The following is a 22,418-nucleotide window of genomic DNA, read 5'->3' as shown; positions in this document are numbered from 1 at the left end:
TTTCTACTTTTCTTTGGGAAATCATTATTTTCCAACTCATAAAAGTAAAATGTTACTTCATTGTTTATGTTTCATTTTATACAATTGTTGCTTTGATTGTTGAGTGGAGGGCAAAGAATTTTATTTAATGAATTGAAATTCTAATTTCCCAAGGGTTAGATTGTTGAAATGCTGCATAAATAAAGATATGATTATCCTTGTTCTCCCAGAAACATATCTACAATTAAGAGAGAAAGTTTAAGGCTTCAGCAGCAACTTTAAGAAATATAGTACTAAAATCATAACCGGGCAAATTCTAGGACATTATCCAACAGAGAAGGTCAGTGGGATTCCACCAGCAAATCATCTTCCCAAAGCAGAGATACATCTGAGGACAAGCCCTTATTTCTCTCAGAGTGAAATTGTATAAACAGGACTCATAGACATGGGGCTATTTCCTGGAATTCAGTTTTGTGCTGTATTCATGTTCAAAGAAAATAACAATATCCCAGCCTAGCCCTTTATTCTATAATAAAGGTGCTAGAACAAAACTAAAAGAATTTTTGGAATATCCCACTGCCTGCCCATTGATCTTTATTTTACCTCATGGTCCCAATACCACCTTCTGTTTATCTCATAATCCTTTCTTTGAAGCCATGGAAACGGAACTCAAAATGAACAGCACTTTATTTGCTGTTTTGCTATTTCTGCTACAGTTAAATCTGCTCAAATTCAAGGATCCACGTCTTCCCATTCATCCTTTTTTGGGTGATAATGCAACTAAATAAAACTAATTTTGCTTACTTTGAGTGTCTATTATGAATATGTTGGTATTTTATTAATTAACATCTTCAAATTCTGTTTGGTACTTCATTGCAGGAGATTTTGATCTGCTTCGTTATGAAGCATTTGAAGGGGACAATGTCACACTAAATATTACAGAACAGATCAAAGGAAAACCCAGTTTGGACACATTCACACTGAACTGGGATGGGATCACTTCCAAGCCTCTGGCCCCATGGTCATCACAAGCTGAAGTATGCTCTTTGTTAACAATTTCACAAGTAGAAAGCTATTTAAACATCACTTTTCTATTTAAAAAAAAAAAAAAGAACTCCCACACTTTAAGGAGTGGTAATATGCTCTTTTACTTGGCATAGTGGGTTGGAGCCAACATATAGAGAGCAGAGAAGGGAGGAAACACCACAGAGACAGAGGGGTTAGAGGGGAGTTCTTAGAACTATGTCAACAGCTGTTCCTGTAGAAAGAATATTTCCTTGGGAATTACTGGATTTTGACAACTACCTGCACAATGAGTTTAAGTTAACATTTGTTTGATGATTAAAGATCTTATATTATCTCCTTAATTCTAAACATTATATCTGTGCTTTGCCAGAGAAGTAGATGTGGAAATTATAGGAGAACTTGTGAATGTGTACCAATTCTTGACGAATCCAAAATGATTTATTTTTTTAAAATAAGCATAAATATAGTATTAGAGTATCTGAATTTCTTCTTTTGAAAAACAGAATGCATTATTCTTTCCAGTTAATTTTGAGTTAATTGAGAAAACTATTCATTTGGAACGTTGTTTAATTGGGTGCTAATTCGTTTCGGTTCGCCTCATTGCCTTCTTCTTCTTTTTATTTTTTTTTACTTTAAAAGTATTTTTTTAATTCAAATTCCAGTTACTTAACATACAGTCTAATATTAATTTCAGCTGTACAATATAGTGATTCAACACTCCCATACAATAACCCAGTGCTCATCACAGTAAATGCAATCCTTTGCATTCTTTAAAAAAAACTGCTAAGCAAACATGTCTACCTTATGTAACAACTGTGTAAGCTAATATTACCCAACTGGATGTAACTATTGTCATTCTAAAATAGAACTCTTGAAAAAGACATTGGACACTAAAATTATGACAAATAAACTTAAAAATATTTAGGAAATGGTCTCATAATGATGGCTAAAGTATGGGAATTATATTATGCAAATGTCTTAATATAACTAATGAGTGAAATTAGTGGTAGAATTATGAATGTTGTAACCCTTCACGAAAAATAAGTCTCTAAAGTTCATGCTGTTAATTTAGTTTCAGGCAGCCATGGAAGAAATGGTTACCGCCAAGTGTCCACCGCAAATTGCAAATTTTGAAGAAGGATTTGACGTGAAATACTTTAGAGATTATGAGACTGATTTTAACCTGGTATGGAATGTTAATGAACTGTGACACTGACCCAATAAGAATTCATATAAATGCTTGTAATTTTGTGATTTTCTTTGTACTGACACTAATTCCTATTGTCAATTTGCAAAAATAATTTTGTTATACATTTATTGATAAGGTCTGTTTTAGCATCTCCCTGCATCATAATGTGATTCATTTGTGAAAGCAACATTTCCACTGCATGTGAATTTTATTGATCAAGGGAAAGTAAGCAAGATGGACAAATATAAGACCTATAGGTTATTTTATTTTTTTTTCTTTGCTTGCAGAGTATATCCTGTTTCCTCATTGACTTCAGAGAGTACAATTTGTAGTAAGGCATTATATAATAAAATGCTTCCCTTGAAACTTGAAGAGTAAACAAACAAACAAAAATCTGGCACACAGTCAGGTTTTTTTTTGTGGAAGGAATTTTTTTGTGGAAGGAATGAATAAATATCCTTAAGAGTTCGTGATATAAGGAGAAAGATAAGACTTAAGAAATAGTCAAATACAGGTACTAAGGATTATATGATTATGGAGCCAAAGGAGTGATAGAAGATGAGAGCTTTAGAATTTCAAAGAAGAGTGAGAATGTTTCAAGTTAAAGTGAGTGGGAAACAATGGATCCAAGTTGGAACTTGAATAGCTTAAGTGGAGATGAGCGGGAATAAAGCAGGACCATAAAGCATGTTTTCATTCGAAATATTCTTGTTTCTGTAGGAACATGTTAACAGAGGGAAGAAGACAGCTGAAACTGATGCTTACTGTGGTCGCTATTCCCTAAAAGACCCAGCTGTTCTTTTTGACTCAGCAGATGTTAAACCAAACAGACTACCATATGGAGACATTTTATTATTTCCTTATAATCAGGTAAACCCAACAAAATGATATGCTAATTTAATCTGTAAAATACTTTGGTAATAAAATTTCATGAAATTCTAAGACAGGAAAAAGTGCTTGTCATGTGAAATCATGTCACTTTGGACAGGTATTGTGGTTCACATTCTGGTGCTTGTGATTTCCTCTTCTGGTGGTTCTCAAAAAAAGAAATTAAAAAAATATATAGTATCACCCACATGTGCTCTGCTTTATCTTATAGTTTAAGGGAAAATTATTTGCACACAAATTTAAATACTAAATCCATTAAAAATGTATTACCTCTTCAATACTCTTCTGTTTGTTAAGAAGAAACAAAAATGGATAGCCATCATGGAGTGATCTTGGGTATCCAATCGAGGAAAAGCATGAGCAGAGATGGTAGTTTTAGGATAGGTATTTAAGACTAGCAATCATAGTCTTGTTTACCCTTTTTCTTGTTTTAAAATTCTCAAATTGTGATGCATGTTCCCAAGTTCTAAGTTCTAAATATATTTGGTATGCTTAAGATGTTGTAGACAATTAAAATTGGTATTTAATTACTATTTTACAGTGATATTCATCTCCTCTAAATGCTCAGCTACCATTCACATCCCAATTAATCTCGAGTGTTTATCTTCTCTTGGTGGGTGATGGGCTTTTAAATTCATTGCAGAGTTCACTTAGAGATAGATTTAAATTTTACATTGCTCCCTGACTATAGGGAGTGGATTATTTCCATTTTTTAAGGAAACCATATCTAAGAAAACATTAAAGAATTAATCCTTAATTGTAAGATCACTTTAACTCCACTTCCTCTTCTAGAAAATCTTCCCCAATTCTTCTGTACCTAATCGGCTGAAATTAATTATTCTTTCTCTGTGTTCTGAAACATTTTGTACAGAAAATTCTCAATATTTATTTATTGCATTAAGTTAAATTAATTTGAATTGGTATAAAACAACCTAAAGGTAAGATATTATTATTGATTTCTTCTTTAATTTTCTGTGTAGTTATGTTTGGCATACAAAGGATTCCTGGCAAATTATATTGCTCTGAAATTCCAATACCAAGACAGAAGCAAGGTTACTAGAAGCAATGATATACAATTTACATATAACTTTGCTAATGGAAACAAGTAAGTTAATGCTATGAATTTAAAACTCAACTTATATATGTGTATATATACATATATATAAATTTAAGTTCTACTATAATATAGAAACTGAATGTAAACAAACCCACTTTTTGTCTTTTTTTCACTTTTTGTTAGTTTTTGAAAAATCATGTGCACCGTAGATCTGACTGAAATTTTCCTGTCTTCTATATAAGCATCCTAACAGAAATATTTGTGCCAAAAATAAATCTATAGATTGTGAAAATAAAAATTGGTCTAGTGTTATCACCCATAACTATTTAAAAGACAAACAATGGTAAATTTTATAATTTAAATCATGTATTACTAAATTTAATAATGTTCCTACTTACTGAAGGAAGGTAGAAAGAGACTTCCTTATTAAAATATTGTCATTAGACTTTGATCACTGCAAAAAAAGGTGCTTTTCAAGTGTGAGTGGAGAAAATAAAATATTTCAATGAATATTCTAAACTTAAGGGAGAAAAGAGGCTTTTTAATGCTTGGTTTGCCAAAAGTTAGATACACAGAAATGCAAGTAGAAACTATAAGGGGAGAAACTAAATAAGCCCAGAGAAAGCTATTTAATGATTATAATTTCCATACCCTCAAGCAAAATTTAGTTCTGCATAATTGTGTTTTGATTTTTTTTTAAAGATTTTATTTATTTATTTGAGAGAGAGTGAGAGAGAGCATGAGAGGGGAAAAGATCAGAGGGAGAATTAGACTCCCCATGGAGCAGGGAGCCTGATGCGGGACTTGAACCCGGAACTCCAGGATCGTGACCTGAGCTGAAGGCAGTCACTTAACCAACTGAGCCACCCAGGCGCCCCATGCTTTGATTTTTATTAATGGTTATATCTTCTGAAATTTATGTCATCCACTTTTGCATTTCCACGTACAAGACACAAAAATTTCACATACAGTAAAAGCGGTAATGAGGACACATTCACACATATAAATACTTTTTTTTTAAGATTTTATTTACTTATTTGACAGACAGAGATCACAAGTAGGCAGAGAGGCAGTCAGAGAGAGGAGGAAGCAGGCTCCCTGCGGAGCAGAGAGCCCATTGTGGGGCTTGATCCCAAGACCCTGGGATCATGACCTGAGCCGAAGCAGAGGCTTTAACCCACTGAACCACCCAGGTGCCCCTAAATACTTTTTTATTTTAAAAAGTATTCCCCAGGTACATATTGCTCTAACCATTGCCTGTATACCTGAATTGAACAGTAGCATCACAATTTGAGTTTTGATGAGCACCACCTGCATGCATTTCACTCCTCCACCTTAATAGGATCTGGTAACATTTTACAGACCTCAGTTCTTCCTTGTTAGTCAAACCATCACTTAGCCATATTGCTAAATAGGTCTTTCCTTTTAACTTGTCATGTATCTGCTGTGAGGTAATTTGAAGATGGACTCACTACATTTGGTAGAACTGATGGGCTTCCTTTACCCTAAATGCTATGAGATCTTTAAGCAATAATTTCACTGTTTTTAAAGAAATAGGGTTCACTGGTTAAAACTGTTGCCAGTCAAGGCAAAGTAAACTCACCTGCTCCTATTGGGTATTTCTAGATCTGCTTTTTTTCTTTTTTTTAACCAGCATATGGCCAATTTTATTTCAACTATGATTTTTATATTCCCCTACTCCTAATGGACTATGTTGAAACAAACTTCAGATAGCCCATTATTTTATGTTAGAGTTGAGTGTGCACTATAAAAAAAAAATGAGGACTATTTTAGCATCATTGCATTCCCCATAAAACAACAATTCTTAATATTACTAAATGTCAACTCAGTATCCTGATTTCCCTGATTATCTCAGAAATGTCTGTTTACAGTTGGTATTATTTTTTTTTAAGATTTTATTTATTTATTTGAGAGAGAGACAGTGAGAGAGAGCATGAGCAAGGAGAAGGTCAGAGGGAGAAGCAGACTCCCCATGGAGCTGGGAGCCCGATGTGGGACTCGATCCTGGAACCCCGGGATCATGACCTGAGCCGAAGACAGTTATCCAACCAAATGAGCCACCCAGGCGTCCCAACAATTGGTATTCTTTAATCTAGATCTGCTTTTATTTAGGTCAGGCCACCTAGGTCAGATAGATGTGTTAGCATTAGATTATTTTCAGGGCAATATTAATGTTAGAGGTGCCGTTTCCCCCCAAGAATCATTCTATAACCTTCCAAAAGCAGTGATGTTTGTAACTGTAAATCAAATTTCAAAATCTGATAAGTCATATCTGATTTTCTTTTAGAAAACCTGATTATCTATCCACAAAGGCCATGTACTACTGTTCACTTAAGGTCACCCCCTCTTTGGAAGGTGGGCTTCTGATTAGAAGATTTATTTATTTTATTATTATTTTTTTAACATATAATGTATTATTTGCCCCAGGGGTACAGGTCTGTCAATCATCAGGCTTACAGATTTCACAGCACTCATCATAGCACATACACTTCACTTAAGTTTTTATACCACTGTATCAAATATATGTATTTGATGTATTTTGATACCATCTATTTTGATACCATTTGTAGTCTCCTTTTGTCTGGAAAAAGGTCCTCTTCACTAAACCAAATTTTCTATGTAATAGTTTTTTAAACTGCAGAATTATATAATTAGAGTAGAATTCTACTGAGACCCTAAGTATATTTTTTCATATTTATTTAAAGAGCACTTTAATGTACTGCAGTTTTGTGTATAATTTCCTAAAAATGATACACCAGTTTAAGCTAAGCTTGGATTCACTGAGTGGATCCTATGATGAGTTTATAAACCATGAAGGAAATTAGAATAGAAGGTGCCCAAGCAAACTAGTAATTTATTAAGTGCAGTAGTAGCTGATATAAAGATTATTGTTAAATTGTATTTAGTTATTTCCATGGCAATATTTATCTCTTTGTGGCAAACTCTCATAGCTGAATTGCTTAATTATAATTTATGGAATTCCAATGCAGTTAATATGTAGTGCAAAATCTGAGTTTAAATTACACATTTAAGAGGTGTTGTATGATAAATCATGTAGCACTTCTTTGTCACTTAGAACAACAGACAGTGTAACTGCAGTGAGCTCTTTTAGAAGTAATAACAAGTCCAATTTTGCATCTTAGTACTGACCTGAATTTACTCTTCTATCCCTCACATATTTTACTGAAATAGTTTACTTCATTCTTGTGTCTTGTTTTTATTTACACACTCTACACCAAGGTGCATACTCCTTAGTTTCCTTACCTATTGCGACAGAATATTTCATGTCCCTATGGCTACTGCCAATGCTACAGATAAAAGAAAACCTGTACTTATATGCAACATTAAATCGTTTACTTTATGCAATGTTAAATTTTGTATGCAAAATTAAATCTTAAACATTAAATTTAAGTTTCTGTCTGCTGTTCCTTGTTATGGCTGCTTTTCTGTACTAATGAAGTATGCTGGATGGTCTTGTGGGGAAAAGCACTTTCACTCCTTGACATTTGAATGCTTTTTATAGTGGACTGGTTTACGTTAAACATTACAACTGACCTATCCACCTAATTAATCAAACATATTTCAGCTGGACCTATACTTGCATAGACCTTTTGGACCTCATACAAACCAAATACATTGGGACAAATTTTTCTCTTCAGAGGATTGGTTTACAGAAAGCATCAGAAACACAGTCCTTCTATGTAGATGCAGTATACGTTGGACAGACTTCTACCGTCTCAGCGTGGGATGGTATGTTGTATCATTTCATATCTAGTTAAGCCTTCTAAATCTCTTGTAGTAAAATCTCACCATGGGAGTTATTTCTATTCTTTAATTTAAATAGAAACATTGATCCCTAAATATTTATAACTCATTCTTTCACCTCAATGTTATTATTTAAATCATGTTATTTTTTATTCTAAGGATAAATGTACCCTCAATGTAAACGTTGTCATTATAACAAGAATTAGTCTTAATAGTCCTGGATTCTGTTTACAGATATACAAAGGGTGGCAAACATTTTCTTTTTACTTTGTTTGATTTTTGAGACACTAACTATGAAGATATCTGCTCCTAAAAGTCGGCTGTTGACTCTGACATCTGTTTGGTAAAATTCAGCCAAATATTTCCAGGGACTTAATGGTGATAATTAATAATACTTAAATGAAAACTTTATTTCTGGTAGTCTAAGCATTGAGTTTTAGTCATGTCATTAGACCCATGTATATGAGCTGTGATAATAAAATAATTAAAATTAAACTGTGACCTTTCAAAAAAGTCAACCTAATTCACCTTAAAAGGGACTACTACCATTTTTCAGAAGAATTTTGGAATCCTTTCATTTGGAACTATTTTCAAGTGCAAGGTCATGAGTCAACTGGTAACAACTTAAATGTAACTATTTTATTTTTATTTATTTATAAGGATTTTATTTATTTATTTGACACAGAGAGAGAGACAGCAAGAGAGGGAATACAAGCGGGGGAGTGGGAGAGGGAGAAGGAGGTTTCCTGCTGAACAAGGAGCCCAATGTGGGGTTCGATCCCAGGACCCTGGGATCATGACCTGAGCCGAAGGCAGACACTTAACCACTGAGCCACCTAGGTGCCCCTAAATGTGACTATTTTAGAGTCCCTTCTTTTGAATCTGCTTTCACCAGACCTACATTATGATTGGTGGAGCCCATATATAAGATAGCTCACTTGTGTCCAGATAAATGTAGTTCATTAAACAACACGCCTTTAGCACCTATCATGTGGCAGGCACTGTGCTAGGTACTAAATAAATTGCTGTGAACAAGACTGTCCTCCTGGTCCCGTCCTCATGGAGCACACATCCCAGTGAGCACCTCTTTCAGGGAACCCAGAGCAGAAGAGAACTAACAGGTCCACAGAAGGCTACATGGATACCAGGGTTTTTAAATATTTTCTTTTATCTGATGAGGCTTATATGTTGACTGACTTTAAAGCTTTATATTCTAGAAATAAAAGTTTATCAAGATCCAACAACTACTTGCCTTAAGATCTTTCTAAAATTTTATTTTACACAGCTTATTCCATGACATGGATGTAATTTGAGGGTTTTCTTTTTAGCAGCAAAGCCCATGCAATTTTATTTCCCAATTATTCTATGTTTTTTAGAAATGCCAAAGAGAAGAATTCCAGCACTAGCAAATAAAGGGATATTTTTAGAGAGTTTTCAGGTGAATCACACCAAAACTAATGGATCAAGTATGACCAACCAATATTCTATCACCATGACTTCATATAATTGCAGTTATAATATACCCATGATGGCTGTGAGCTTTGGGCAGGTAAGCCTAGAATTTTACAACTTACTGCTTTCAATTCATGGGAAATTAGCTTTGGTCTAGCAAACTTTCTTTTTTATTTTTTCAAATGGCTGACATACAGATGAAATATCTTTTAATAGGACAAGATAACTGTGCTAAAGATAAATGAAGAGTTAGAGGCTTGTTGAACTTGAGCATGAAAATTCGTGTTCATTAAAAAATCTTCAAAGGGGGAGCCTGGGTGGCTCAGTGGGTTAAGCCTCTGCCTTCAGCTTGGGTCGTGATCCCAGGGTCCTGGGATCGAGCCCCAAGTTGGGCTTTCTGCTCAGCAGGGAGCCTGCTTCCCTTCCTCTCTCTCTGTCTGCCTCTCTGCCTGCTTGTGATCTCTCTCTCTGTCAAATAAATAAATAAATCTTTAAGGAAAAAAAATCTTCGAGAGATATATCTATGGAAAAAAAAACAAAGAGAAATATTCTTAAACAGTCAGATTTAAGTAGAGTTTTCACTGTTGACTTGAAAGGAAAAGTTGCAGGATCTTTCAGTAAATGTTCTAAACAGAGATTGTTGAGAGAAAATTTGAGATTCTGCAATATTTTTAAAAATTGTTTCTGTTATTGGTCTGCCTGGGTGGCTTAGTTGGTTAGGCATCCAACTCTTGATTTTGGCTCAGGTCATGATCTCAAGGTTGTGAGATCAAGTGCCATGTTGAGCTCTGCACTGGGTGTGGAGCCTGCCTAAGATTCTCTTTCTCCCTCACTCTTTCTGCCTCTACCATCCCACCCCACTGTCACACACATGTGTTCTTTCTCTCAAAAAAAAAAAAAAAGATAAAATAATAAATGAATAGTTTCTGTTCTAAACACCATTTTTTGTTTATATCAAAATGGGTACAGGGAAGAAAAAGATAGTTTTTTAAAATTCCAAAAGGATCTGAACAATTTTTTATACTGCTTCAGTTATTTATAATAAAATCAGTATTAAATACTACAAGTATTTGTATTTTATTTTTATTTTTTTAAAGATTTTGTGTATTTATTTTAGAAATAGAGAGTGTGTGTGTGTGTGCGCAAGCACAGGGAGGAGAAGAGGGAGAGGGACAGGGAAACTCTGACTCTTCTCTGAGCACAGAGCCTGACAGTGGGGTTTGATCCCATGACCTTGAGATCATGATCTGAGCCAAAATCAAGAGTTGGACACTTAACCAACTGAGCCACCCAGGAGCTCCCTATAAGTATTATTAAATTTAATGTCCCATAAAAATATACAATGGATTAATATAATTTTCTACAATGAGCCAAAAAAATATAATAAGTTCAGGATTAGGGTTAAATAATAATTAAACATTATTATAGTCTCAAAGAGTGTTTTGCTTAATCACACTCTGATTCTGTGATTAAAAATACTGAAAAACTGTAAGTACTCCACAAAAATTGCTTTACCCCATGCTGGTGCAATGTTTGAATCTTAGTATCTTCAAGATGAATGTCTTGGAAGTATTTTTCAGTCTTTTACTCTTAGCTCTGTGACAAAATGTAGTAACTAACTTAGGGGATTGTATTGTCAAAGCATCTGTGTCATCAGCTCTCAGTTTTCAAGATTGCTCATTAAAGTTGGTAATTGTATGCTCTAGCTTTGGTTATTCACTCAAGGGCAATTAAAGAATATGGGACATATGGGACATATGTTTGTGACCTTTAAAAAAAATTCAAATGAAAGATATATGCAGTAATGTGCACATATGTTAAATGTCCAGATCTATGAATTGTTTTTAAAAATTGTTACTTTGAAGAAATTGTAGATTCATATGCAGTTGTTAAAAAAAAGTAAAAAAAAAAATTCCTTTTACTTTTTACCCATTTGTCCCCAACAGTAACATCTCGTATAACCATAACATAATAGCACAACCAGGAAATTGATATTGATACAATCTACCAATCAGATTTTACCAGTCCTACATGCTTTCATTTGGGTGTATGTATATATTGTATATATATGTGTAGTTCTGTATAGTTTCTTTTTTAAAGATTTTATTTATTTATTTGGCAGAGAGGGAGACACAGTGAGAGAGGGAACACAAGCAGGGAGAGTGGGGGAGAGGGAAGCAGGCTTCCTGCTGAGCAGAGAGCCCGATGCGGGACTTGATCCCAGGACCCTGGGATCATGATCTGAGCCAAAGGCAGATGCTTAGCAACTGAGCCATGCAGGCACCTCTAGTTCTGTACAGTTTTATCACATGTGTACATACATCTGTTGACCCAGTTCCATTCCAAGGATTCCTTGTTCTACCCTTTTATAACCACAGTCAGCTTCCTCCCTTCTGTTCCCCCTTAACTGGCAAACCTGCATCACTACAATCTTGTCTTTTCAACAATGTTATATAAAATGGAATCAGATCTTACATAATCATACCAGTATACAGCCTTTTGAGATTGGCATTTTTACTCAGCATATTTCCTTTGAGATTCCTCCAAGTTCTTGTGTGTGTATGAATAATTTGTTCATTTTGATTATTGAGTAGTAGTAAATGTTATGGATGTACCACAGTTGGTTTAGCTACTTACTCATCAAAGGACATTTGAGTTGTTTCCAGGTTTTGGTTACTATGAATAAAGCTGCTGTGAATGTTTATCTGTAAGTCTTCGTGTGACATAAAATTTTCATTTTTCCAGATTAATTGCCAATTGGTGCAATTATGGGGTCATGTGGTAAGGACATGTTTAGTTTTGTAAGAAACTACCGTGTTCTTTTACAAAGCGGCTGTACCTCTTTACATTCCCACCAATGTTTGAGTGATCAGTTTCTGCACAAACCTGTCAGCATTGACATGATCACTACTTTTTAAATGTTAGCCCGTTCTGGTGGTAGGTACTGGAGCTCATTTTGGTGTTAATTTGCCTCCCCCAATAGCTAATGATGTTGAACATCCATGTATTCTCTTCTGTGAAATGTTTCTTCATGTCTTTTGCACATTTTCTAGTTGGGTTATTTACCTATTGTTTTTAAAGCTCTTTTATATTCCAGATATAAGCCCTTTCTCAGATACGTGGCTTTACAAATATTTTCTCTCAATGTGTACCTTGCCTTTCCATCTTCTTTATAAGGTCTTTCACAGAATGAAAGTTTTTAATTTTGGTAAGAGCCATTTTATCAATTTTCCCTTCTATGAATGATGCTTTTTGATTTCAAGTTTAAGAAATTTTCACTTAGCCCGAAGTCCTAAATATTTTTCTATTTTTTTCTGAAAGTTTTATAGCTGTGCATTTTGTATTTAAGGTCATGATCCATTCTGAGTTAACTTTTGTACAAGATGTGAAGCTTTAGGTTGATGGTCCCTTGTTTGCCTGTGCTCCCATTGACCTAACATCATTTACTGAAAGAGCTGTTCTTCCTCCATTGAAATACTTGTGCACCTTTGTCAAGAGTCATTTGGGCATATTTGTGGAGGCATATTTCTGTATTCTCTATTCTGTTCCATTGCTCTGTGTGTTGATTCATCGACCAGTCTCTGCTGTAGCTGTATAGTAGGATAGCGTTGGATAGAGTGATTCCTCTTACTTTATTCTTGTGAAAAATTGAGCTATACTAGGTCCTGTGTCTTTTCATGTAAATTTTGGAACATACTTGTGTATGTCCACAAAAATCTTGCTGTCATTTTGATAAGAATTGCATTAAACTTGTACATCATTTTGGAGAGAATTGTCACTTTTATTGGGCTTGTAATTCAAAAACAGGGTATGTCTCCATTTATTTAGATCTTCTTTACTCTCTTTCAGCAGCATATTTAGGTCCTCTTTGATGACTTCCGTCAACATTTTGCAATTTTCAGGTCAGATCCAGTACCTGTTTTGCTAGATTTGTATGTATTTCATTTTCTTTGAAGCACTTGTAAATGGTCTGTGTTGTTAATTTTGGTTTCTACATGCTTGCTTTTGTATATAGGAATGTGACTGGTTTTTGTGTTGATCTTATATCCTGCAGCCTTGCTGAATCCCATGAATTTTTACAAAGTAAATGCACTCATGTAACCACTACTCAGGTCAAGATAAAGAAAATCGTTAGGTCCCTAAGAGCTTTCCTTGTGTCTTCCCCTAGTCATTAAATTATTCCGTCTCTACCCCTGGATAATCACTGTTTTGATTTCTACCACCAATAAATAGTTGTGCTTGTTTTAAATCTTCATACCAATAAATTATTATTTAATTATTATTAAACAATTTAAATTATTTAATTTTAAGCAGCATGTGCTTTTTTGCATCTAGCTCCTTTTATTTGCTGTTGTGAGATTTCTGTGTTGCCACGTAGCTGTAATTCATTCTTTGTCATTGCTTTATCATATTCCATGGTGTGAATATACCACAATCTAACCATCCTATCAATGGGCTTTTGCCTTATTTCCAGTTTGACACTATTAGGACTAAAGCTGTGATGAACATTCTTGCATAGGTCTTCTGGCAATTATGTTTAATCCCTTCAGTGGGCTACGAGGCTTACAGTTTTAAATTCCTCAAGATTCACAGACAACTACGAGGGATCAGAAGCAGGAGACTAACATTTTCACTATTACAATCTACGAATCTAATGTTACAATCTAGTTATAATCTATGAATTTTTATAGCACTGTTGCTTTTGTCAATTGATTGGCACTCAGCGTTAGGCTTTTCCTGAGTCTGGAACATTTCTCTCTGCTGATTATATACTATCACATATTGTTAGTTTTATGGTCCCCATATGTTATTTCTCCAAAAAGAACTTTACTTTTTTGATAGCTAAGACTGGATCCTGTGTTTCCCTGCCTCCCCACAGTGATTAGCACTGTGCCTTGAATGGAATGCCTGTTCAATAAATATTTGTTCATTGAGTGATGGAGGGTACACTGTGAATTAATGAGGTATTACTGTGGTTCCAGCTGATTGCTGCCCAGATGACTGAGTTGACTTTGGCCTCATTATTGCAGCTATACAGGGATGGCCTGTGTTGATTTATGTGACTCTCCTTAATGTTCTGAAGAGTCCTGCATACCTGAGGCTCATTTATGCCATGTCCCAGGATTGTACAATAGTGAAATAGAAATCATGTTAGCTGTTCTTATGTTTAATCATTTTATCAATATTTATTTTGGAAATTAGATAATCACAAACGAGACAGAGAATGAGTCCGTTTACAGAGGAAATAATTGGCCAGGGGAGTCAAAGATTCGCATTCAAAGAATTCAAGCCGCGTCCCCACCTCTAAGGGGCAGTTTTGACATTCAAGCTTATGGACACATCCTCAAAGGTATAAAACAAAAGTTCAGAACATTTATATATATATATATATATATATATATATATATATATATATATATATATCTATCTATATCAGTTGGACTGTGCCAGTCTACACAACCATAATAAACACTTTGGTGTATTTCTTTCTAGTATGGTTTCTCTACATAATTTATATAGTTGAGATAATGTTAGTGATGTAAAGCTAAGTTATCCAGAACAAACTATATTTTCACTTTTTCTTCATCACCTCTCCAGATATAACAGGTTATATTTCCAAAAGTTTTTCTTTTATATCGCTTGGCTTATAGGTTATCTATAAAGTTAATCAATATTAAAAATAAAAATATTTGAGCCCAAGTTATAATCTGAGGTATACTAGGTATACTACTTATATAACTTTTGCTTCCAAGAGATACAGAAATTCTTGGCATAAATAAGATACAAATTTTATTTTTACTATATTGGAGGAGGACAGTTGGCTTATAAGTAACAATATACAGTACGCATTTCCTGTATTTTAAGAGTGAAATTTATTTGTGAATTTTTGACTCCTCTCATTCCCTGTCCTTCTGTGTGAGCAGGCCTTCCTGCCACGGTGTCAGCTACAGATTTACAATTTGCGCTCCAGAGTGTGGAAGAAATGGGTCGCGTCTCAGTGACACGCGAGGGAAACTGCGCTGGGTACTCATGGAACATCAAGTGGAGAAGCACATGTGGAAAGCAGAATCTTCTACAGGTTCCCTCAGCTGGCTTGGTTTTCGTTCTCTTCTGTGTGTTGCTTGCTCATTCGCAGCCTGCCTCATTTTTTTTTTTTTTTTACCCTGTCCCATTTTTATGATATTTGAGACTATGTTTTAAAAAAAGCAAACAGTAGACTAAACATTTAAAAAAGGAAATTTAAGGAGAAGATTGTTCTCAATGAAGTTGACAAGATATTCTCTTTCATGGAGAATTGCTCTTGGTACTTTATTTGCTGTCCCCTCTGGAAAGAGTCCAGGAATATGTGTTAGAAGACCCTTGGCAAGGGCGGGAGGAGGTCAGGGAGCACTATTCTCAAAACTAAATCTGGGTATACTTTACGGGGGCACCAAGTATATCACCCTTGCTGTCTATAATTCTACCACCATCCCCTAGAGCTGTATGCTGGGGACTAGCGTATTTTCTGGTTCTGAAAATGACTTTCAAGTTCATGAGGGAGTCACATGTTAGGTTGCCATCTAATTACCTTTGCATAGTTAGAGTGTGAAGGGGGCAGGGAGGAGGGGTCAGGCCCAGAGCATGTGAAGGAGAAGAGTCTAGAGGTGTCTGGGGGCTCAGATTGTCAAACATTAAAAAGATAATACTTTCAAGTGATAGTGAGAATGTCAGGAAACAGTCTCTCTCATGCACCATTGGAAGAAAGTCAGTATTGTACCATTGGAAGAAAGTTAGTATGACTTTTTAGGGGATTATGTAGTGGAGTCTGAATATAGATACCTTCTGATTTCATAGTCTCAACTATGTAACTCTATACTACTGAAATAATAACACAAATATGAAACGATGTAGGCACAGAGATAATCACTGCAGCTGTATTTGTAACAGTAAAAAGGTAGGAACCTATTCCGGTCAGTGGAAGAATTGTTAAAATGCCACAGCCTTGGGGCGCCTGGGTGGCTCAGTGGGTTAAGCCTCTGCCTTCGGCTCAGGTCATGATCTCAGCATCCTGGGATCGATCCCCACGTCGGGTTCTCTGCTCAGCAGGGAGTCGGCTTCCCCAATTCTCTCTCTGCCTGCCTCTCTGCCTACTTGTGGTCTCTCTCTGTCAAAAAATAAATAAAATCTTTAAAAAAATTAAAAAATAAAAAATAAATTGCCACAGCCTTCGCATGACAGCCATGCAGCTACATGTAGACCCATGGGTATTGACCTGGAAAGATGTCCATGATGTACGGTGGAAAAAATACAGCAGTCTCCTTATGAAACCATCATGGAAAAAAAAGGAGAGAGAGGGAGGAGAAAAAAAGTGTGTAATTGTAGCATATATTGTACACACACAGACTATAGATGTGGAAAATAGTAAATCATAAAGATATGGAGGTTATTTAAGAAAATGCAATGAGACTTAGAAGATTCTGTAGCTGAGCAGCTCTAGTAACTGGTCTTCTTGGTATCTCTGCTGGGTCGGTGCACTTAGCCCCTTTGCCTCTTTTCTGACCAGTCTCCTTGGCTTGCTCATCATTTCTGCTTCTCATCACCACTACCATTATGGTAGGCTTCTGGTATAGACAGTGGCTAACAAAGAGATAGGCACACACAAGGCCCAGCATGGAGACGCCTATCTCTTTGTTAGCCACTGTCTATACCAGAAGCCTACCATAATCGTAGAGAGATTTTGGAATGACCAAGTTCTACATATTGATTTGATTTGATTCATTTTTATCATTGGCAAAAATATAATTCCACAAGTGGATGAAAAACCAGGACGTTCAGGGGTGAAAAATGCTGAAGGAGAAAAGTTGACTTTCAGGTGGAAAGAGGAATAAATTATTCTACTTTTCAACAATCATTTGTCAAAGCAGTCATATTCAGAAAAGCATAGAATGTTCTGAGAAAATAAAATTTGGTAAATTCATTTACCTGAGACATATTTTATTCTAAAAATTCAGGTTAATGTTAGTCATTTGATTCAACCTGAATAATCTTAGCATTTTATTGGGGATAGATTATGTTCACTTGTGAAGAGGCTCCTTTTTCAAAAAATGTTAACTAAAATGTTTTCAGATCCTTTTTTTTAAATTATTGGCTTTTATTCACTTTCAACTTCGCTTAATTTTAAAGAAAAATTTAGTGTGCTCATATTTATCATAGCCTTTCTAGTAAAATAATTTTGTGTAACAATAGATTAATGATTCCAATATTATTGGAGAAAAGGCTAATATGACAGTTATGAAGATAAAAGAAGGTGGCTTATTCAGACAACGCATACTTGGAGACCTACTTCGTATACCCAGCCAACAACCACAGGTATTTCTGAAACTTTCTTCATGACATTTAATACAATTTTAAATGTGTAACTACTTTGTAAGACATTAAAGACTAGATAAACAGCAGGGATGAGGTCTTTATTTTCACGAATTTTTGTGTCAATGGTTGATCAACTCAATAATACTATTTTATGACTCTTGGGGAAATTATCTTCTTTGTGATAAAAGAGTGGATTTTTAAGCTTAACTACTTCCTGTTAGAATTTGAAAATATAGTCTTTTATTTAATCTTTACAGTTACTCTGTGAAGTGATTATTAATATTCTTTAATGATGAGAAAATTACCATATGAAGAGTTTAGATGACTTTCTCAAGAGCAACCTTTATTTTCCTTCATAGCACTACTCACCCCTACATCATAATATGTATTTGATTTTTTTAAAAAGTGTATAGTCTTGGGATACCTGGGTGGCTCAGTCAGTTGAGTGTCTGACTTTGGTTCAGGTGATGATCTCCGGGTCCTGGGATCAAGCCCTGCATTGGACCCCCTGCTCAGCGGGGGGGGGGGGGGGGGGGGCTGCTTGTTCCTCCCCCTCTGCCCCACTCGTTTCTCTCTCATGCACTCTCTCTCAAATACATAAATATAATCTTTACGAAAAAACTGTATGGTCTTGTGCAACTATCTCTCCCCCACTAGAAGATAAATTGAGTGACATCAGGGATGTCATTGGTTGTTTTTAATGTTGTATTACTATATTTTAACATTTACAACTGTGCTTTTGCATAGTAGGCACATTTGCTGAATGAATAATGGTCAAAGCAGAAAAAGTATAAATGAATAGACTAATTTTTGTAAACAAACATGCAAACAAACAAAATTTCATCATTTGTTTAAATCTTATGCATATTCTCCTTAGCCATGCTACCCCTGTTCTCCATCTGTGTTTCTTTATTTGAAGGTTGAAGTCCATGTCAATGGAATTCCAGCTAAATGTTCGGGTGACTGTGGGTTTACATGGGATCCCATGGCCACACCATTAGTCCGAGCCATAAACCCATCTCAAGGTAATATGCTTTTTAATGTAGAGTAGTGGGTGGAAGACAACTAGCAAAAATGTAAACTACTAATGATTTTTTTTTAACATACTAGTTTCACCAACTCTGGCAAGCAAACAGTTATACACAGTTAAAAAAAAATCTATCAGATCAAAAAACTGTGAAAAGAGCACTTATTGCTTATTTTTGTTAAAAAAAAAAATCACATTTGAAGTTGAACTCCCCAGTCTTCTACTTCTGCAGTTTCACCATGTTAGATTCAGTCTCTAAAATTTCACTCTGATGAGCATTTTTGTGAAATTCTGCTTGCTGGGGTATTAACAGGAATCTTTCATTATATGAGACGACTTCTAGGAGATTTAGTACTAAAACACTGATAATGAGACAGCTGCTGTTTAGTAAAAGAAAATAATTAGGTCCTAGGCTTGAGAACTGGAGAGAAAAATTATTGCCAAGAACTCAGTCTTGGGTGACACATTGTACCATATCTTCATAATATGTTATTACTTTAAAACACATGATTACACTTTGTGTCTGAATGCCCAAGTACTGAAATAAATAGCAGGACTAAGGATTGTTAGGAGTAGTCTTTTGTTTTGTTTCAGTCAGAAAGATAAGCTCAGATGCTATCATCACAGATTTAATCTTGGTGACTAGTAGGAAAATTCATCTGCTAATTAAATATCAGGGAAAAAAGGGAAATTTTAAAAACACATCTTTGTGTTGAATGAGTATGTTCTTCAGACTTTTTTTACAATAATGATATTACTTTGGGACAATTCATGTCACAGGGGTCAAAACCATCAAGAATAAGAATCTGATTAACTTTCATTTGGTTGTGGTCCTTTGATATTTATATTTTTACATCTATCCTTGTATCTTATAATGAATTTCCATTTTTGTATGAACTTCCTGAAAAAATTGTTTCTTACTGTAAATAATAGCAATCTGAATTGCCTTTTGCCATATTTTGATAAATTTAAAAATAATGGAAATATAAGTATAAATAATGCTATAAAAACATCTATATTCTCTTCATTGAAAATTAGCTCAGTTAACATTTTGTCATAGTTACTACCAGTCATTAATTTAAGAAAGGAAATATTATAGGAATAGCTAATGTCCTCTTGAGACACAGTCGCTGGTTCTGGTGCCTACAGATCTCCCCAGGGGCTGTCACAATAATTAATTTTGTATGTATTCTTCCATGCCATTTTTGCCTTTTGTATATCAGATGCACATATGGTGATTTTGCCAGTTTTTTTAAGCTTATGTAAAAGATGTTGAAATGTAAATATCAGAGCTATTACACTGTAAATATCATTTGCATATGATTTTTGTCATTCAGCATTCATTTTGAGAAATATTTATATGGTTTTATACATGTCCAATTCATCATCTTAAAATACATTGTGAATATACCAATTTATTTTTGTCTCTATTGAGGGACATTTAGATTGTGTCCAACTTTTTGCTTTTACACGTGACTGTTTTGAGGTTTGCTGCGTGAATCTCCTGCTGTATACATGCTGGAGCTTCTTTAGGGTATATGCCCAGAGAGAGAATTGCTGGATAATAAACAAGTTAGTGTGTATTCAGTGTTTTAGGTGACCAAATTGCTCCCCAGAGTGCCTGTACTTGCTGTAGGCATGAGAGTGCTGTATTCCCCACATCCTTTGTTGAAACTTGGAATCATCAGCTTCCTAATTTTGGTCAATTTGCTGGGTGAAGAGGTTCTCTCATCATCATCTTAATTTGTCTGTTCCCTGATGAGTAATGCATGTGAGCATCTTCTCATATATTTCTCAGATATTTGGGTCATTTCTTCGGCAAATGGCTTGTTAACATCTTTTATCCACTTACCAGATTGTCTTTTTTTCTGTTGACTTATAGCTGGGTATTATATATTATGTTGACCAATCCTATGCACAGGTATGACACCTGAACTTTGTTTTAGTATCTTGTTGTAGGTATCTTGCTTATGGAGCCATTTCAGTCATTGATTTATTCCAATTTATTAATTTTTCCTGTATAGTTAACCATGACTTTTTAATCTTATGTAAGAGACCCATCTATGCATTAAAGTTAAGATGTTTACATTTTCTTCTAAAATTCTAGAGTATTGCATTTTTAATTCTTAGCTATTTAAATCCATGTGGAATCCATATTGTATGTGACGTCATATAGGTAGGGTGACTATACCACTTACCAATCAAATCTGGATGTTAGAATGAATGGAAAAACAGTAAGTATAAGATGCTGAGACGGGGGGTGTACCCTGGTCGTATCTCAAGCACTTTAGCATATGTGTTACCCTAGACAGAAAGTGCCACAACACATATGGTACAGTTAATCCTTTTCTCATGATTTTGTGATAGCTCTTCTGTCATGGTATAATTTACCATATAGAGATGACTGTTTATTTGTCATCATAGTAATTTTCCTTTCCTTATGCCATTCCATACTTCAGTAGATAATTCTTCTGCTAATCTCTATTAACCTAGATTTAAAACATGAAGCAATGTAGAGGAATTCAATGGGAAAAAATTTACCATTGAGAAATATGTGTTTTCCCCCACTGCTTTCTTATAGGCTTATTGTTTATAGCCTTTAGAAGTTAGGCTTTTCTCTGCAAAGCATTTGATTTCATGACAACAGATTCTGTGGGTTTTGTTGTTGTTGTTGTTGTTTTAATACTGTTGTTTAAAATCATCATTTTCAGGGTCCTATGAAGAAAGCACAGTTCTAACCATATCAGGCTCTGGATTTTCTCCCAATTCAGCTATATCAGTCTCAGTTGGACCAATGGGTTGCTCTCTTCTCTCTGTGGTTGGTAAGTCCTTTGTAAAATTATTATTATTAGATCTAATTGTTTTTCTCTAAGAGAAAATGGGCTCAAAGAGCAGTATTATAATAATACTTCTTCTATGGAGTATGCTATGGGGGCATGAAATTGACAAACTTCTGTGGAAGAATGCACTATCTTTTTAATCTTTGGTTATGACCACAAACTAATTCTTTCAGTGCTGTACTGTGTCTTTATCCCATAATAGCTAATTTTTGTTCTTTTCCCCTCATAGAGCGATTGTATAAAAGCTTTCCTTCTTTGGTATGTCTTTAGGACACAAAAATATAGATGCTGCCACGCTGCTGTTTCGTGGTTCCTTCTGCCCATGTTTTGACAGTGTCACTTTAGTAAAGCAGCAAAAGGACATGGCTATCTTCCCTCACTACTAGCCCAACAAAATATCTATCCATTAACCTAGAATTTCAAGATTATTCACATTTTCAACTCTTGAAAAAGTGAAAACCATGATTATTTATTTCCCTAAAAATTATCTTTCATAATCCTCGGTATTTTCCTTAACTTTAATAGGTTGGAATTACATAAGCAATGCACCTTCCATATAATTAAGTTGTTTTTAATTCAGATACTCTGTGCATTCTTAAGATCTAAGTCAATAATGCACCTGTAATATAAATGTACATATACTGTTCTAAATAAAATGTGAAGGTTTTCATTTAGGTTTTCATCACCTTTTTTGATGAAACCTGGTATTTTTCTTAGTTTTCGACATAAATCGTCTGTTGAACCAACATTTTTAGAATTATTGGTATAAATGATTTTACAGATTAGGATTTTTAAATTATTATTAAAATAACTTTTTTTTTTTTT

At 34.8% G+C, this 22,418-nt stretch overlaps 1 protein-coding gene across 1 annotated transcript in view; it reads left to right on the top strand.

Annotated features, from left to right (window-relative positions):
• Positions 1 to 22,418, top strand: part of PKHD1L1 (PKHD1 like 1) — a 159,933-nt gene that overhangs the window by 38,042 nt on the left and 99,473 nt on the right. Inside the window, exons 18-28 of the mRNA XM_047726136.1 lie at positions 859 to 1,016; positions 2,078 to 2,191; positions 2,915 to 3,064; positions 4,063 to 4,187; positions 7,747 to 7,910; positions 9,302 to 9,474; positions 14,580 to 14,727; positions 15,302 to 15,456; positions 17,604 to 17,726; positions 18,646 to 18,751; positions 21,465 to 21,575. Of these exons, the coding sequence (XP_047582092.1) occupies positions 859 to 1,016; positions 2,078 to 2,191; positions 2,915 to 3,064; positions 4,063 to 4,187; positions 7,747 to 7,910; positions 9,302 to 9,474; positions 14,580 to 14,727; positions 15,302 to 15,456; positions 17,604 to 17,726; positions 18,646 to 18,751; positions 21,465 to 21,575 (1,527 nt within the window). The remainder of the gene's footprint in view (positions 1 to 858; positions 1,017 to 2,077; positions 2,192 to 2,914; positions 3,065 to 4,062; positions 4,188 to 7,746; positions 7,911 to 9,301; positions 9,475 to 14,579; positions 14,728 to 15,301; positions 15,457 to 17,603; positions 17,727 to 18,645; positions 18,752 to 21,464; positions 21,576 to 22,418) is intronic.

Source organism: Lutra lutra, chromosome 4 (genome assembly GCF_902655055.1).
Source record: "Lutra lutra chromosome 4, mLutLut1.2, whole genome shotgun sequence".
NCBI classification, from domain to species: Eukaryota; Metazoa; Chordata; class Mammalia; order Carnivora; family Mustelidae; genus Lutra; species Lutra lutra.
The sequence above is the reverse complement of the archived record's forward strand: the minus strand, read 5'-3'. Positions and strand labels throughout refer to the sequence as shown.